Source organism: Trichoderma gamsii (genome assembly GCF_001481775.2).
Source record: "Trichoderma gamsii strain T6085 chromosome Unknown Scaffold_13.2, whole genome shotgun sequence".
Lineage (NCBI taxonomy): Eukaryota > Fungi > Ascomycota > Sordariomycetes > Hypocreales > Hypocreaceae > Trichoderma > Trichoderma gamsii.
Genome location: NW_020171350.1, coordinates 61,463 through 78,684, shown reverse-complemented (window position 1 = coordinate 78,684; position 17,222 = coordinate 61,463). Strand labels below are relative to the sequence as shown.

General features: G+C 53.3%; 2 protein-coding genes across 2 annotated transcripts; both read right to left on the bottom strand.

Moving 5' to 3' along the window:
- Positions 1-2,137: 2,137 nt before the first annotated feature.
- TGAM01_v204478 (hypothetical protein) lies at positions 2,138-4,950 on the bottom strand (the record flags this gene model as incomplete). Its single annotated transcript, XM_018807717.1, has 2 exons — positions 2,138-4,354; positions 4,420-4,950. 2 exons carry the CDS (start codon positions 4,948-4,950, stop codon positions 2,138-2,140), a joined length of 2,748 nt encoding a protein of 915 aa, XP_018659055.1.
- A 4,074-nt stretch (positions 4,951-9,024) lies between these two features.
- TGAM01_v204477 (protein OS-9) lies at positions 9,025-10,711 on the bottom strand (the record flags this gene model as incomplete). Its single annotated transcript, XM_018807716.2, has 2 exons — positions 9,025-10,536; positions 10,610-10,711. The coding sequence occupies 2 exons, from the start codon at positions 10,709-10,711 to the stop codon at positions 9,025-9,027; spliced, it is 1,614 nt and encodes a 537-aa protein (XP_018659054.2).
- Between the last annotated feature and the right edge of the window lie 6,511 nt (positions 10,712-17,222).

Below are 17,222 nucleotides of genomic sequence, written 5' to 3'. Positions count from 1 at the left end.
TAATGACTCCATATCGCCAAACTCCACCGGCATTGAGGCTGCTGGGGATGCTTATTGCAAACTTGATTGCGCGAGAAGCAAAGCTAAGCCTCTTAGAAGGCTCAACGCGCCGCTCAACAGCACTGAATACGCTCATGACGCTGGATTGCGCTGAATCGCCGAGGCAGCTATCTGCCAAGCAATTCTCCATCCTGCGAGTCAGGCCATCGCTCCATTATCGGCCAGCATGGCATTCCTTTGAAGGATTTCTCTCAATGAGACTGGTTATAGTTATACCCGTGTTGTTTCTTTTCAGAGGAAGATTACAACCTGAGGGCCGTCACCAGACCTCTCTCGCAGGTGCAGGCCGGTCCCGAGAGACCTATGACTTTGCATCTGACACGGGTATCCAAAATATCAATTACTGACGGAATGAGATGCTACCGCAAATCCCGTGGCAAAGCAGCCACTGATGCCGGCAGCATTACCAGATACCTCTGTCTCGCACATGATGATTGGCTCCTTTATCGAGTATCTTGCCCCAACTCATCACAAGAGGAGACGTGGTGTAAGTTACCCTGCTATTTTTATCAAGAGCGCCATCTTCTGTCCTACCCGCAGATCTTTCGTCGGAAACGGCCCCATCCTTTGCTGAGCGCTTCTTTGTTTCTCGCCATCATTGGCTCCCTACTTGAGTCCCATGCTATATATCCCAGTCCATTGGGAGACATGATGAGAATATTAAAGCAAATTACTATTGTTATAATATTGCCGTCTGCTGTCCTACCCACAGATAACTCGTCGAAAACAGTCCCATCCTTCGCTGAACATTTCGAGTTTCACATTACCGCAATAACGAAGCCACAACACCTACATTGGATCGTCAACCAGCAAGAGGCGGAAAAACGCACCAATGCCCATTATTACACATCAAGTTATAGTATCAGACCGGTAGTATTCTCTCTCCATCGTCTGCCCCGTTCCTTCAGCGTCAAAATAACACGGCATCGTGCTCCCAGCAGCTTTTCAAGACCCTTCAACGAGACTTATATAGAACAACATGGTGCATTCCCTATCAGCGCAACTTGCTATGGAACAGACTCAGACTCACAGTTTGCATTCTTCTATGACGCTGCATCACCCAGTCTTAAGCTGCAGCGCTCTTGTTCACAAGCGGCCAGTTCTTCATCAATGAAGCTTGTCAGAGCAGAGACTCGTATTTCGCCATCATGTATGATGATCGATTAGCCAATCAAGCCGAAGCACTCTCATTTGCAGTCGTCGGTTACACCTACAATAGTCTCGGGTATTCTAGCTCTATGCACGCCAAGGAAAGCCAAGCAAAGGCACCTTTTTCATGATTGATTTCCCTGTTGATCCTATCTTTATCCAACTAAAATTACGCGATACGAACATGAGCACGGCCATTAGTTTTCTCTAATATGCCGTCTTCTGTCAAAACTGCAAACATCCCATCCACAAGCACGAGTGATCTAGGTAGGCTATCGGACAAAGCTGTGAATAGAGTATCAATGGACTATGCTATCTACGAGTCAAAAGGGTAACTCTCCGTCGAAAGCTGAGAGCCGCGAAAACGCTATCACATGCACAAGAACTTCAACAGACTTAGAGAATAAAAAGGTAAAATTATATTGTAGTATATATCTCATCAATCCGTAAACAAATCACACAAAAGTCAAAAATCATAACCGAGTGCCTGTGAAGGCCTCACTTTTGCTTTCCATCGTCATGCATCATGAACCAAAAAAAGAAGAAGAAAAATACACACATGTAGTACACGCTTCCGACTCCTCGTGCGATGCTTGCTATGTGGCTAAAAAGAAGAAGACGAAAGGACCAAAAAGCCAAAAGGTCAAAAAGGGCAAGAGACAAAAAAGGAGAATGAAGAGAATGTGACTATGGGCCAAGTCTCTTACGCTCTATGGCTGTTTGCTACAACACAAGAGGATAAGAGGCAAAGCAAAAACAAAAAGATAAAGAAAAGGGTGCCCGTCGAGGCGCATGGATAGAGTCTCAGAATAATGCATGCTCTGATCCATTATAATGCTGACATATCCTATGTTGATACATTGACATTGTAATGCGTTTGGTATCCGCTTGCGGCCTTTGCTTTCTTTCATGATGCAGAGCGCAGCTTCTAATTGGCTCTGTTCCTCAAGCTGCTGCTACCCCTTGAAAATCCAGGTAGCCACTTCCTGCGAGTACCAATGACTGATGCCGCTGGCAAAGTTGGCTCGGCCGGTAGCGGCGGTAGTTTCTTCGCAGTTGGTGAGTTTCGTCCATTGACAGCCATCTCTGAGAGTCGTACGGGAGCACTGGTTGATGAGGGTATAAATGAGGGTGCGGCTTCAGTTCCCACCGTATTTCTTCTCCTCTGTCGAAGCGTAAGCGTGATGGGTGGTGGCGTCGAGCCGGCACCATTACGAGGATCGAGCTCGCTGTCAATGTTTCTGTTCATCCAGGGCTGAAGAGGAACGCCCTGGGCGCTCTTGTACGATTCAGAAAAGGTAGTCTCGGTGGCGCTCGTAGGCATGCTGACTGGGGAAGTAGGAGCTACTGAGCGACGGAACAGTCTATTCAATGCTGTCCGTGGTCCAGTGACCGGAGGGTAGTGGTTTCTCTTCTCGCTTTGTGGGAGCTGAGGAATGGACGGAGACTGGATAGGCGTATGGTAGTCGTGTTTCACCTGGACGCTGTTACTCCGCTGCCTAGGGCGACTGACATATTGCGGCTCCTCTGGATGTTCTGGCTGTTCTGGAGTGCTGGTAAGAGTGAGCGTTCTGGGCGAGTTGCGGGCAGATGAGGTTGTCGATGACGTGCGGGCATGGAGACTTGATCGCCTGCCGGGTGGAGGCGGAGCCGTGTTCGTAACGAGAGACTGACGCAGTGAGAAGAGGTCGTTGATATAGTCGGCATCGTTGCCAATGCCCTGCGACTGTGTCTTCTGATGACCAAAGCCGGGCGGAAAGTTGAAAATGTCGGAAGAGATATTATCGTCTGGCGTTGGTTTGTTGCTCTCTCGCATCCAGATGTCAAGACTGGATCGGGGGGAGTGAGACTCGGAATGCTCGTCAGAATCGGTACTATCCCATTGGTTGTCCTTCTTCCGAGACGTCGTAGACTCGCTGGCGGCTCTATGGTGAGGATGGTGCTGCTGTGGCATAGGAACGGCAATACCATACGAGTGTCCATTGTCATCTCCAGACCCCTTTTCTACACCTCGTAATTGACTCTGCTTTCCCCGGAATGAAACTCGCAGCGACTGATTGTCCTGATCACTGTATACGACTGAGGCTCTGTCATTTCGGCTGTCTTGTCTTGTAAGTGAGTCGTTGGAGCTTCGCATTCGATGCAGTGTCGATGTCGAAATCGTGTCAGGAGTGGGAGGGAAATTTGGATCATGAAGTCTGAAAGCACCAGGGCCGTCCGTCATGACCTTTCTCAAGGTAGCAGGAGGCTGTGAGCGTCGTCGGTCTCTGCTCGAATTGTTGGCCACAGGGTGGAAGCCCTCTTGAAGCACACTCTGAGACCGGGCCAGCTGCTCGATCTGCTGTAGCGGGGAGGCGTGACCCACAGGACCCGAGATGCTAGAATGGCGGGGAGCGGATGAACGGCTTGACCCGGCAAAATGGTTGGCAGAAGCGGCCCGCGGCGGGAACCCAGTTATCCTTTTGGAGACGTCCCGCCCCTCCGCTGTGTAAATCTGCGAGCCGGCATCAATACCATCCAAGCCAAGGGGCTGATCGACCGGTGGAGGGAAGATGCCATCTTGGCCCTTTTTACCATAGACGCTGGCAAAGGAGCTCTCGCTGAGGACGCTCAAGGTCGGGCTACCCGGAGCCGGTCCATTAGTTGCACCGTTATCCACCTCGATGTTCCCCTCAGTGACCCGTGCCAGACTCAGCGCACTCCCCCGGACTCCGAGATAGACGTTGCGCAAGTTTTCGGTGTTTTCGCTCTTTTCTGAAAGGAAGCTTGGCACGCGGTTGAGGGCCCGGACTCGGTCCAATTGCTTACCAGCGTCGTCAGCTGGAAGGTCGAGGGAAGTTCTAAGATACTTTTGCTCCATGTCTTGACGGCAAAAGAAACCCTCCTGTTCGACTTGCAGAACCATGTTCCTCTCTTGAAGCAACTGGTCTACCTTGGCCTCCAGCATAACGATCATGGCGACGGCCTCCTCAACAGCCTTGTCGCGTTTTTCGAGCTCGTCGAGCAAGGTTTCGTTCATCTCTTCGGTCTGACGCTTCTCCTTTTCTAGGGTTTCGATGCTTGATTCCAGTGTTGACTGCTTTTCGCGGCGGTGATACAATTCCAGCTTCAAGTCAAAGTTTTCCTTGTGAAGTCTTGAGATGACCTATTGATGAGTTAGCTTTTAGAAATGAAACGGGGCGAGAATACTTCATATCATTTGTGACGTACATTGTCCATGTCCTTGACGCCCAATCCGGGCTTCTTGGCAGGATCGTTGCCGCTGCTCGACTTGGGGCGCGATCCATCCGACGAAGCTGCGACCGATCTCCTCCTTGGAGAATTGACGCGGCTAATGCTGAGTGGCGCGCCAAAGTCTTCGCTGACTCGTGATAGAGCGCTCTGGCTGAGCTTGTCCACCTCTGCCCTTCTTTCTCGCTGTAACTTTTCCTGTAGGAACGATGAAACTGCTTGGGAACGAGGGGACTCGACGCTGCCCTCTCTCGACCCCTGCGGCGTAGGTTTGGGTGTAGATCGAGGCGACAGCACTTGCTCCTTGTAAGAGCTGTGGTGGTATCGATGGCTCGGGTGGTCATTGGAAAGTTGAGGTGAGGGCGCGAGGCGAGGGCCCGGGACTGGACTTCGCACGCTTTGAGAAGTCATACGGGTGGACGCGGATCGGTTGGACGTCCGCGAAGAGGCGCGAGGATATTGAGCCGGAGCCTTTTGATAGGCTCTTGACGATATGCTTGACGAATCCATGGCGCAACTGAGTGTTGAATGGGGGTTGCGGAGCAGCGTAACGCTGCGAGATTAAATATAAGGAACGACGATAGTTGACGACAAACACGATACCTGATATATATGCCTATGCGGGTATAGATATCAGGTGCAGCAGCTGGTCAAGGTTTGCGCTGAAGGCCGCATCGAAAGTCAAAGTTACTAGGCCTGAACGTTTAGCGCTTAGTCGGTGGTGCTACGAAGTGAATGATGTGCCGGATGGGAATAAGAATATGTCAAGGCGAGGTCAGACGCGATCGCGTGAGAGAATTAGGCGCGCGAGAGGGCGTGGTGCAGGAGGAGCATGTCGGTTGTGAGCACAGTCCAAGGGGGTCGATCTCGCGATTCTGCAAGGTCTGGAGCATGTACGTGGTAGGGGTATCGCAATCCAGATTCCGGCCAGCCTCGGCTGCAGGCGTTGAGAAGGCCTGGCCCGGTGAATGTGGATAAAGAGGTGAGAGCAGGCACTGGCGAAGGTGAATAGGATGCGCAGTGGGCAGTGACGGGGTTCGTTTGTTTGAAACAGCAGAGCAAGGCAGAATAGGCAAGGCGGTGGATATGTGGGAATAGGTATGCCGTCGTCGTGGAAACTCGCTTAAGGTAAGGGTTCGTATTATGTTCCAGCGGCCGCAGACAAACAGAGAGACAATCCGGCAATCGACAACAATAACAATCAAACAAGAGGCAGTATCGTCTTTCCGGTGCGAATGAACTGGGGAATCTAGGAATGCAGTCGGGAATGGAGATGCAGGTGGAGAGGCGATTTGAGGCCGCAGGCTGTCTGGCGGAGGAATGGCGGCAAATGGCGAGGGCAGATGCGATGCGGTCCTTTTTCTCTTTGTGTGCGGTGCAGGATCGGCGGGCTAGAGGGAGGGAGAGAGCAGAGAGAACATACTGTACGGGCCAGCGCCAGCCATGCGAGATTCGTAACTGAACCAAGAGCGAGAGATGCGGTTGAGCGTAAATTGGCAGAATCAGGGACAGAGAGATGCGATGCGCCGCGGGAGATGGAGATGGAGAATGAACCAAGTTGATGTCGATGCCGGCCGAGGGAGGAGCTATTGACAGCGAAGAGGCGTAGCGTAGCGTAGTGCGGCTACTCCGTAATTGCTGGAGCACTTGGTGCTTCAGTGGGTGGCTTGCAGCGAGCCAGGGGCCCGCGCTAGTGCCTGTGCCTGAAGCCGGGGGCCTGAGCTTTAGCGCAAAGGGGCGGCGGTCCGGCCTCAGAGGGATCAATCAAATGGATGAATTGAGCTGGAGGTCAGTGGTGATTGGTTTGCGGCAGCAAATTAACTCGCCTTGGTCTATAAGAGCGCTGAGTGGCCCAAAGGCGCAGTCAACGAGACACAAGCAATCACGAATAGACCAACCTCTGGCTCTGTGCTCTCTCTCTGTCTCTCTTCTTATTTCTCTTCATTCCCAAGGCTGCTCACGCCAATTAATGCAGCGCCCAGTCGGTGCCCGCATGGCCGCATAAACCACGTCTCCATCCTGATATCCACCCTTTTGTGGTCTCCCGCCCTGCCCGCCGCCTCTCTCTTTTTGCTACGCGCAAAGCCACGATGACACTGTTTTCAGCCCAGCCCCCTTTTACCGCCTTCTCGATTTTTTCTCTGTCCCGCCAGTTTGCGGCGCAAGAAGCAGCAGCAAGACAAAGAGGCTGCAGCAGCCCAACGACGCAGCTCACTTTTCAGCCCAATGCTCTTTTTCTCTCCTCTTCTCTTCCCTCTCTCTCTGACTTTTGGCATCCATTGATGCTCTGCTCTACTTTACTTCCATAGTAGTAACAGGGACTAGCGGTCAATGAATGAATAGATGAATGTCACCCCGTCTCGTCGTAGCGCTGCACCATGCTGCCTACTCCGGGCTAGTTACACGGCCTGTTCTGTATAGACTTCGAGAAAATGCCACCCGACCACACCAACGGCCTCTTTCAATGGGACGTTTTGCCCTCTTCCATTGCTTCTAGCGCAGCACTCAAAGTTTCGCTCCACGGACGTTCTCCAAGCGCCGCCCGTCAGAAGAGCGGTGGAGAAGCCGGACTGCCGCATCCAGGTTGCTGCATGTCCCCTCCTGCAGCCGCCCCTTTTGAGGTTAATCGCCAATGTCTCTGTCTCTGCCATTTTGACTTTCTCACTCTAATTTGTCGAGCGGCCAGACGGGCGAATCGCCAACCTAGACAGCGGTTCATCGCTAACAATTCCAATCTCCTGTACTGTAACAAACTCAATCGCTCGCTGCCACGATTTACGGGGCTGCCCATCACTGGATCTCCCGCAGCCGCGGGGCTTGTTTCGACTCCAGCTGGAGCCGGGGCCGTGGTTCCGCCTTTTAGAGCTCCGTTTTCATTCTCCTTGGATCTTCATCGCTGGCCAACGCCAAAAGGCCAAGGCCAACGCCACACGACCCAACGCCAGCCAACATATGTCGTTTCTCGTGGCGAGCGACAAAACGTGGCAGCCACAGTTGATTCGTCGCTCGCCAAAGCAGGGATGCAGTAGGTATCTATTTTCGTTTGTTGATCAAGCATCTCTCTTTTCGTTTATGCTGCAATGAGGTGATGTCGCTTGGCCTGTCAAAGCAACCTCCCATTGCCCATATCCGCCTCTACCGACGCTGAACAAACGGTCAATCGCCTCTATACGAGGTAGAGAAATGCTCCTAGACTTTCAAATTACTTGGCACACAGTCATCTTGTCTCAACAACCGCCCTGCCTGAATCATTACGTGATCATTCTACGACAGGCCCTGCTCATCGAATACCCACGAACCATACGCAAGCAATCAGGCAAAAGCAAGCCATCACGCAAGTCACACCGATCTTCCTCACTACCCATGTTCCTGCATCCTCTCTCAACAAGCGGGGGTGCTCACGAAAAAAAAGTTGATTTATTACGGAGTAGTCAGCAAAAGACAAAGGTGAGACAAAGCGCAGCTTCAAGTCCTAGAGCAAGTCCTAGACCGAACAACCCACCTCAGCAACTCCTATCCAGCACACACATCTGACTATTTGTCAATGATTCATTCATCGCATCACCGCCATAGCGCAATTCCATCCTCACTGATAATACCGTACGAGCATGTAACCACCACTGCATAAAATCCATCCAGTCAAGCAGCCCAGCCCAGCCCAGCCCAGTCAAAAAAACCCCTCCCTCTCATCCTCGTCACATCGACACCGCCTCCATCAACCAAAATGTGGCCACATCAATCCCTGTCCCTAAAAGCGGTAAAGAATAAAAAACGCAAAAGCACAAATATAGCACAACAAATATGCGAAGAAATGAAAGAAATACACACCCATGTATATGGTTGGGAGCTCGCGAGTTTAAGCTCCGCATCTTGCTCCGTAACAGCGCATAAAGCGTCCACGTCTGCCCTCTCCACCAGACCAGCAAAACGCACCCGACGATGTCGTGGCGCCCCGTAACTATGTTTGTACAAGTATCAAGGCAAAATATCCAACTAGCGCATGTAAGTTGATGCGTCGTGTATCCGGATCTTTTCTCCTGCTCGCCTCGACACAAAGGCACAGGTTTAGCTAGCTAGCTGTCATACAGCAACACACGCACCACACGTGGCAAACGCTCCATTGATGCGGGAAAAGGGAAGACACGGAGAGACAATGTTTCAAGTCTTTTTAAGTAGCTTTGTCTTTTCCACGATGATCCCAATCCCGTGTGCTGCCACATCTCCCTTGCATATGAATAGCCAGACGTGTAAGACGAGCATGTTATAGATTGAAAACAATGATTGTCGCCCCAGATACCTCCCGTACAGCATATAACTTAAACTGACATCACCAGCTTCAATACTCGTTATATAATGTAGTTTTAAACAGTGTCATCAACACTTGCAACGCAATGCGACTATATACTATATACCTACTTTCGTAGTTCGCAAACGAATGCTGATGATGCTATGATCTGACACGGCACGAGGACACGATGCCAAATGAAAAATACAATTTCCCTCAACGCCAAAGAAGAAAGAAAAAAAAAGGGAAAAATGTGGCTTCACTCATCCATCCATTTTCCCCTTCACCACTTACACCTCTCACAGCTCCTCCTTGAAAAACTGCTCCTCGCTCCCTTCTTCATCCTGCCCCTTCTTCTTCCGCTTACCACTGTCTGTACCCTTCCCCTTCTTCCCCCCCAAACCCTTCTTCTTCTCCTCTCCCTTATCACCACCCTTCTTCCCCTTTCCCTCATCCGCACCGTCATCATCCTCACCATCCTCATGCAACCACCCCCTCAGCTGCCTCTCATCATCATCAACCCCGCCCACAATCTCCAGCTGCCAGCCCGCATCGCCCGCAAGCCGCCTCATCTCCTCCTCCATCTCCTCCACCATGTCCGGCTTAATGTTCAGCTTCTCAAGCTCCTCCTTGCTAAGGCGGTCGACTTTCCCGCCGTCTTCCTTGCTGGCCGCCTGGACGAGCACCTTGATCAGCTGCTCCGTAGCTTGCTGGGTGTTCATGTAGCTCCGAGGCGGCGTCAGTACGATTGGTGGCTGGCCGTCTTGATCACCAGCAGAGAGTGATTTCCGTCCGCCAACGAGCACGCCACCAACAGTAACTGGAGTAGTAGTAGTAGCAGCCTCATCACTGACGGTATGCTGCTGCAACTCATCCCATTCTTCCTCTTCCTGCGCAATCGGCTCATTCAGCTTGGGAAACTTTGTTGGATGCTGATCAATCAGCGGAGGAGCTTGCTTCTCATCATCGGTAATAAGCCGACAAGTGATTGGATTCGCCTTATTCTCCTCGGGCGGCAAAAAGGCCACATCGTCACACAGTCTCGGCGTGTTGACCACCATGACATATGCGCAAATCGTGACCTCCTTGATCCATCCGATGCGATCATTCTGCATTCCCGGAACGCAGTGATACTGCACCTCAATGGTTCGCGCCCTCCCCGTCAAATCGCATATAGTCCCCCCCTCAAGCCTCTGCACCAGATATCGTTGATCGCCCTTTACTTGTAATTCGGCCGGTGGCTTCTCGTCATCAGCGGCAGAGCTAGAAGACGTCGAGTGCGTCTCCGATGTTTCGGGGAGAGATGCCTGGCCCAAGACGTATTCGGCGGCATGGGGATCGCGCTGAGGCGGTTTCCCCATGGGTGTCGAGGGCAGGGCATGGAATTGCACAATCTCGCGATTGTTGCAGAACCTGTAGCTCCACCAGCCCGACATGAAGTAGAGACAAGTGTCCTCGAGCTGGCTGAGCAGATTCCAGCCGCTAGCAGCAGCTCGGCCCAGCTCGCGTGCCTCCTCCGCCTTGGCCAGCTCGGTTGCGGTCTGGTTCTCCGGTGACGGGGGCTCGATGACTGGGATGGCGCAGAGGTATCGATGGGGCGGCATGTTCATCACTTCGTACGTGAGAGGCGACTCGCTTTGGGTAGCGGCGTAGCGTCCATCGTGACCATCCTTGGCTGTGGCGCTGCCGCCGGCATCGCTGATTGTTGGCTGCGACGAATCGGCCGAGAACGTGGGATGCTCGATGTTGTACTCCAGCAGCGACTGCGCATCCTTTTCCGAAATGTAGTGGTCCGAGAAGACGACCTCAAACTGCGATATCATCAGCCTTGGCTCATATTTGTCATGCGCGTGAGCTACTACATAGCTCCAGAGCCCTACGTACCTGCGGAAAGGCCTGTAAGTCCTCGTGAATGCTAAACGAAGGCGACTTGGCCCTGCACAGCGGCAAGGCCGCCAGAAGCGATATCTGTAGACGGCGCATCATGCCATAGTATGCCGGCAGGTTTGGCAACGGAAAGCATGCAGCATTGAATTGGGACCCCCAAGCAATCGGATCACAACCACCCGATTAGCGATCCAGTTGAGGTCACTGTGTCATCGCCGCAGGGTTCAGCCGAGCTTTTGCCGCCCACTAATAAGCAGCTATAGCAATGGAAGTACACATGGGCCATGACATCAAATAAAAGACCACGATAAGCCCAAACTCTTTTACAATTATCGCCTCGTAATGCCTGATAGAGTGATTTTGGCAATTAGTCAAATCGTTTCATCATTGATAAACTGTTTGCCTCATCCCATTGTCCGTGTCCAATCGCCGTCTGGGTCATGTGCTTCAACTTTGCGTTAGCCTCTGCTTCAGCCGCGAACATCCGCTCATCTGTCATCCATCAATTCCGCGCCCTCAGACTAAAAAGGTATCACTACTACCGTGTCAGCCAAGCCTCTGCGCTGATAGATAAGAGATGTGTTCCAAATCAACCAACCAATCCTTCACCGATTTGAAGTTCTCTCCAGAAAAACTTCAGCTAGGACATCGGCGAGATGCGCGCCTTCAGATATCCACCTCCACAGGCCATCCACCCAAAATGCCTTCCCCGGGTTTGCTTGTTTTGCCTCCCACCCCAGACAAACTTTCGATGGACTCTCTCTCTAACCTCAGAAGTGACTGTATGTACATGTACAGAGCTGTGTATGGGCTAAGCCCTTCTAGATGGCCAATAGTAAGGTAGGTCATTTGACACGCCGGATTGTCCATTTAAACTGAGCGTTGAAGGTTGCACCCCTGCATCGGCGGACGGGATTGGACTTCCCAGGGTATCCGTCGATGACGGAAGGCGTCCAGAATCAGGAAAGGCCACACAGCGAGAGAAAAAAGGCAACACTTGGCATTCGATCAAACGCTGGGCAAAGGAGGCGCGGATACAAAGCCGGCGTGTGGTAAAATGAGCTTTTTCGCGCGTACTGCTCTCCCCATACAATCAGGTACACGTGGTGGCTTTGCTGCAGCAGTCAATTGTTTCGGTCAAATGCAGGTTACCGTCTACGCTTTGCGATGGCGGTTGACGCACATCGGGACGGCAAATCTGAGTCACGGCCTGACCCCAGACTCAATCGCAGCAGCGCAATTGGCCACTAACAAGAGAGAGAGCAGCGTTCCAGGGTCCTCGGAGAAAGCAGAAAGAGGCCACACACCAACCGGGCAGGAGGGCTGTGACTTTTCACATGATAAAAGCATTTGGTCATATTTGACGCTCGAGCCACCAAGCCTGGACTCCCCGGTAGTATTTGGCTTTTCAAAACTCCGTCTCGCCTCTGCCTTGCGAACTCGGAGACGCGGCCTTGAAGAGCTGAAAACAAGTTTGGGGGTGAGGTCAGCGAGACGCTCGCGCAGCTGCGATTAGCAACCGGTTGCATTGAGCGATTAAAGCCACTTGCCAACACATCAATGCCTATTACGAAAGGACTACTGTAGGTAGAGAGCATGAAAATGCCTTGCGACTTGCAATCATCGAGCACTAGAGGGCATCACGGACCACCTCCCCGACGCTCGGGCCAAGGGCTTCGAAGCCTTCGAAGCCTTCTAGACGTGTTCCATGGCCTCTGGTGGCACGGCCAGCATCCATCTCGAGCATCCAAAGCGCCATCAGCCCCGCGATCGCCTAGCCTAAAGCCCCCTAGTCATACCCTGCGATTTAGTTTAGCGGTTGAGTCCATGACTCGGGTGATGTTAAGCCCATCAATTACCTTGCGGCGATGGGATTTGGGTGGCCGGTCTGTGCTGGGAGGACGACATGAGGAAGGATTTGATTCCATTCGCTGCGTGGGGTTGGAATCTTCTACTGTGCCTTGTGTGCGTAGGGCCGCCTGGAGAGACGGCTTGGACGCAAGGGACCAGTATCGCGCGCATGCCATCCGTACTTTGTTGCGCTTCTCGTATTTCTCGCAGCAGGAGAATCAATCGCGGGATCGACGGATAGAACAAGCGCCGCGATCCTGACAAGGCTGAATTGGCGAGCTAAGCTAGGCGCTGCTACAAGTGCTCACCTTATGTAGCGAGACGAGAGGCATTAATCTGTTGCAAGCAACTGCAACTGGAGCTATCCGGCTGGCGATTCCGGTTCTTTTTCTTTTGTTTGGAGCAGCTCCTAAGCGAACTCCCATACAAGGCAGCTGGATAGGAGATGAATGAGATGTGACATCCACGGATGGCATCGCAACCAAAATGCTCCGTACACGTACCCGGCTAATTGCGTCCTTTGCTGATTTACTGGCTTCGGGCTCGGCACCTGGCTCCAACAGTGTAACTCACAGGATGGTCGGTGTAGCTGTTCTTGGTACTGGTCCGTAAATAGAAGCGATTTGAGCGTTTTTTGTGCCCATCGTACCGGGACTCAAACGGGAAATACAAGCCACTGTTGCCAAAAACGCATGCGCGGTTTTATCAGTCGAATTATAGGGCTGCCAGGACAAACATACCATAGAAGACGCCGCATCTTTGCATGCACCGCCAGGCCTGAAACTTTGGCGTTCCAGCCATCAAGTCTGTGTATGTACGTGATATGATACAGAATGCAACACGGCAATGCCTCTATTCGGAGTAGTGTAGTACCGCTGGACTGCTTTTTCTTGCGACCGAATATACTAATACAGGCAAGCATGGGTTTCGTAATCTGTCTATAGACCTGTATCGCTGCGCCGGTAAGGAGACAAGACCATGATACGCTTCTTGGTTAGTCCTGCCAGTGACATGCTGGGAGCAGCACTCGATGTTGTTGCTGGGTTAGCGTCTCGTCTGTGAATGGTTGCACGGGCAGCTGAATCCCAGGGTCTGGCCTCTCTCCCTTGCTTGCCTGGGTACGCCTTCAGAGCAACGCCGTGGGCCTGGCAATCGGCACTTTCATCACAAGGTCGGGCTTGATCCTATCTGAGACGTTGTGCGGTAGGGAGCAAAAGCTGCCAGGAACAGTTCCGCCGTGTCCCATGGAGCCCAGGGCCGAAAGGAAACCATTTGGACCTTGCATGCGAATCGAGTGCTAGCAGCCAGCGCTTCCTATCCCCGCCATCCCCATCGCCATCGCCATCGCCATCGTCATCGTCGAATCAGACAGGCCCAGCCGCGATTCGCGACAGCGGTCTTGACCTGACTGGGGCACCCGGCCTCTGCCACCCTTTCCCTTCCTTGGCCAGCTTTTGATATCGGGTCGGTCCTCTCACGTCGCGCGCCAGCAAACAGCCCAAACTCGGATCAAGCCAACCCAGATCAGGCCTGGCAGCTCTCATCCACGACAGCAGGACGAGAAGACCGGTCTGCCTGCAACTGCTTGCACATGCATACCGCTGTATATCTGTACATGCGCTAGCACACACATGCGTGTACACAAGAATGTAGCACGTCTATATGCCTACCGCAGGCGTGCAGGTAGGTTGCCTTAGTGGGTCGTCGATCCAGGAACAGCAGCATCCACAGCCGTTCCCCGGTTTCACTCAACACCGACCACTGCAGCCGCTGCATCTCCATGGCCAGTCAGGGCCGTGCAATACAGGCACAAAGTACGAATACAGAGTAATACTTGGTACCCGTACGAGCATGTCGGATGCTGGCTCTCACCGCCAATTCGCCGGCCCATGACAAACACGTAGAAAAAGACAGCCGTGTGGCAATATTAAGGTACCAAGTAGGCACTCAGCGGTGATAAGCAGGTACCCAAGGCAGGCTACTGTATGAGCTGGTGTCAGGTAAGCCTGCAGCAAGCAGCAGCATATGTGTTTGCGTTGCAAATAAAGCTGCGACGTGCATGCGCATGCTCTCGACACCGCTCGCATTCAGCAGCATCCACACGCACTTACAAGGACCAGACATCATCCACCTCTGTAGACAAGCGCCAGAGGCTTAAGAATTAGGCTTGCTGGCGGCACACCAGGGATCTCGGGCATCCTGGGCTAGTCTCTGTTTCTGCCACAGCAGAGCCTACTGTACGCCATCTCCATGCCAGAGACCGCCGGGGACTTGGCTTGCTTTGGCTTGGCCTGGGGCAGAGCTGTCGTGCGCGCTCTCGCCTTACTTTGTTGTCGCTACTATGGCTGCCTTGGCTCCTGAATTGACAGAGCCATGGTCCCGGCCACGAAGGCACGTTGGCGATCGGGCGGTGCTTTAGCTTTGGCTCGCTGCAAGCCCCTCCTTCTCGGTAACCCTTGGGACTGACCGAAGTTTGGGGGATGGTTTGGCAAAAGTCTTGACGCTGGCGACACTGAACAAAGGGCATCGCCCCCCCTTTGGAGCTACTCTAGCAGCCTCCTGCAGTAAAGGTAAGATGCAAAATAGCTGCCACGGGCACAGCACTGTGAGTCAATGCGCCCCCAACGAAACACCGAAGGGGCCTTGGCCTTTGTGTGATGCGCCGCTGGGCATATAGATGGCTGACGTCGTTCTGGATCCGGGCTTCAGAGGTTGACATGGTCTCAAGAACGTGCCTCCGTTGCGGGTGCTGAAGCATCACCCACGCGCAGACATACACATACGCTCGCACGTTTACAGAGCGTCGACGTGTCTGGCAGACTTTGACCCATGCCCCGTACCTCCGCATTGTTTCCCCCCTTTCGACATCGTCTGCTCCGCCGTAGGGCACAGGCACGCTGTACGCTGTACTGGTACTGGTACCGGTACTGCAGTAAACTCGACATACATCTTGCTGCCGATCCCCTGGACGCTGTGGTACATACAAGCAACTCCCATCGACGCCAAGGCCTTGCCTTGCCCGGCGTTTGGTGTGGCAGGTAATCAATCGCCAGCCCCAAACATGGCTCTAATGCGGATATACTCCTCGAGCTCGCGTACAGCTACAATCGTTGGCTTTAGTTTCTTCTTCTTATTCCTGTGGTGGCTCAGCCATGAAGCGAAGCCGGAGAGACGACAAGGTCGAGCAGTGGCAGCCATTGTGTCATTGGCCTCGGTTTCCATGGACGCCCGCGATAAGGATGGGACACTAGCGGCCACTAACTCAGATTTCAAATGCTATTAATGTGCTAGCAGCAGTAACGGTGCAACTGTGCTGATTGCCTGGGCATGTCTCGGTTGCGAGCCGCATAGCCGCATCCCGATCACTGGGTTTGGCTTTCGCGATGGATGTCTAGCAGGTTCATCGAGCAACGGACAGGGTTGGGCGTCCAATCGCGCCATCCCAGCAGTCTCCAGACAGTAGCCAGCAACTGCTAGCTAGTGGCAGAACCGTACATGTACCCTTGAGCAGCAGTACGGCCCTGTGTCTCTATCTACTCTATTGCTGCAGCGTTCGCTCGTTTCCTGTCAGCAGTTGATCGTGGACGTCCAATGGATATCCACTCCGGTGGCGAGGCCCGCGATGGACGGAGAGCGATTTGCTGGCCCATATCGCTCTAGCTCGCGGCATCCCTGTTAGCACCGATCCAAGAGCGCCGGGGGACCAGGAGGCAATTAGTGGTGATGCAGGGCAAGCGAACGATAGATGAGTAGACATGGGCATGCCTCAACAGCTCTCGAATCGGCAGATTGGCGTCTAGGCCGGAGACTGGGGAGGTTGGAACACGAGCTGCAGGTCTCAAAAACGCTCAGCTAAAAAAAAAAAGAGGCAGAGACAAGGATGGGCAAACGCTGTAGGCAAAATCCTGACGGAGCCGACCGCCGTTTAGCCCCAGCTCTTGCCGTCAAGCGCTCAACAGCTGCCATCGAACACATTGACAGTGCGCACGGTGCAAAACTGCACAGCTTCTAGCAGGCTTACAGCGGATCAGCGCCCAGAGACCGCCTTGGGCGAGCAGCACGAGAGACGTCACCCCCCACTACATGTATGCAGAACTTCGACGGTGCTCCAGCGTGTCCTCTGGGCTGCATGCGCTGGCGGGCTCTGGTAGCGGGGACCCTGGAGTGGACGCAGGTTGCAGCGCAGATACAGCGCGCGCAGGTACCTGCGCAGTAGAGAGACCTGGGCTGCGAGTAGCGTCGGCAGCGACCGTCTTTAGCCTGGGCTAAGTTGAGCCTCTTGGGCACGCTCCAAGTCACCTGAACCCGCAGTATGGCGCTCCGTCCGGCGTTCTCTGGGGCTAGCAGCATGTCGCTGGTGCTTCGCTTCTATCAAGTCTGATTCCCACTCCCAATGCAACCCGTTTGCTTCTCTCCTCTACCAGCGCTGTACCTCGTGCTGGCCGCTCCCAAGGCACACCCTGTCCCGTATCGAGTACCTGCAGAGCTCATCACCGCTCCAGATGCCTCGACCGCCTGGCGCTCTTTCTACTCTCCAGCGAGGCGGTCGGTCTGCAGCGCCAACTCAACTGGCTGGCGGCTTATACTGGTGCTCCATTTCAACCTGTTGCGCTTTGGCGAACTGTAGTCGCCGGACCTTAAAGGCTGCACCATATAACTGGCCGCGCCGCCTTCTCTTCTTTTTCTTTTCCCCTTCTATCCTACTTGGATTTGCATACAAGTACTGTCTATCTGGCCCAACAACACTTGATCGCTCGTC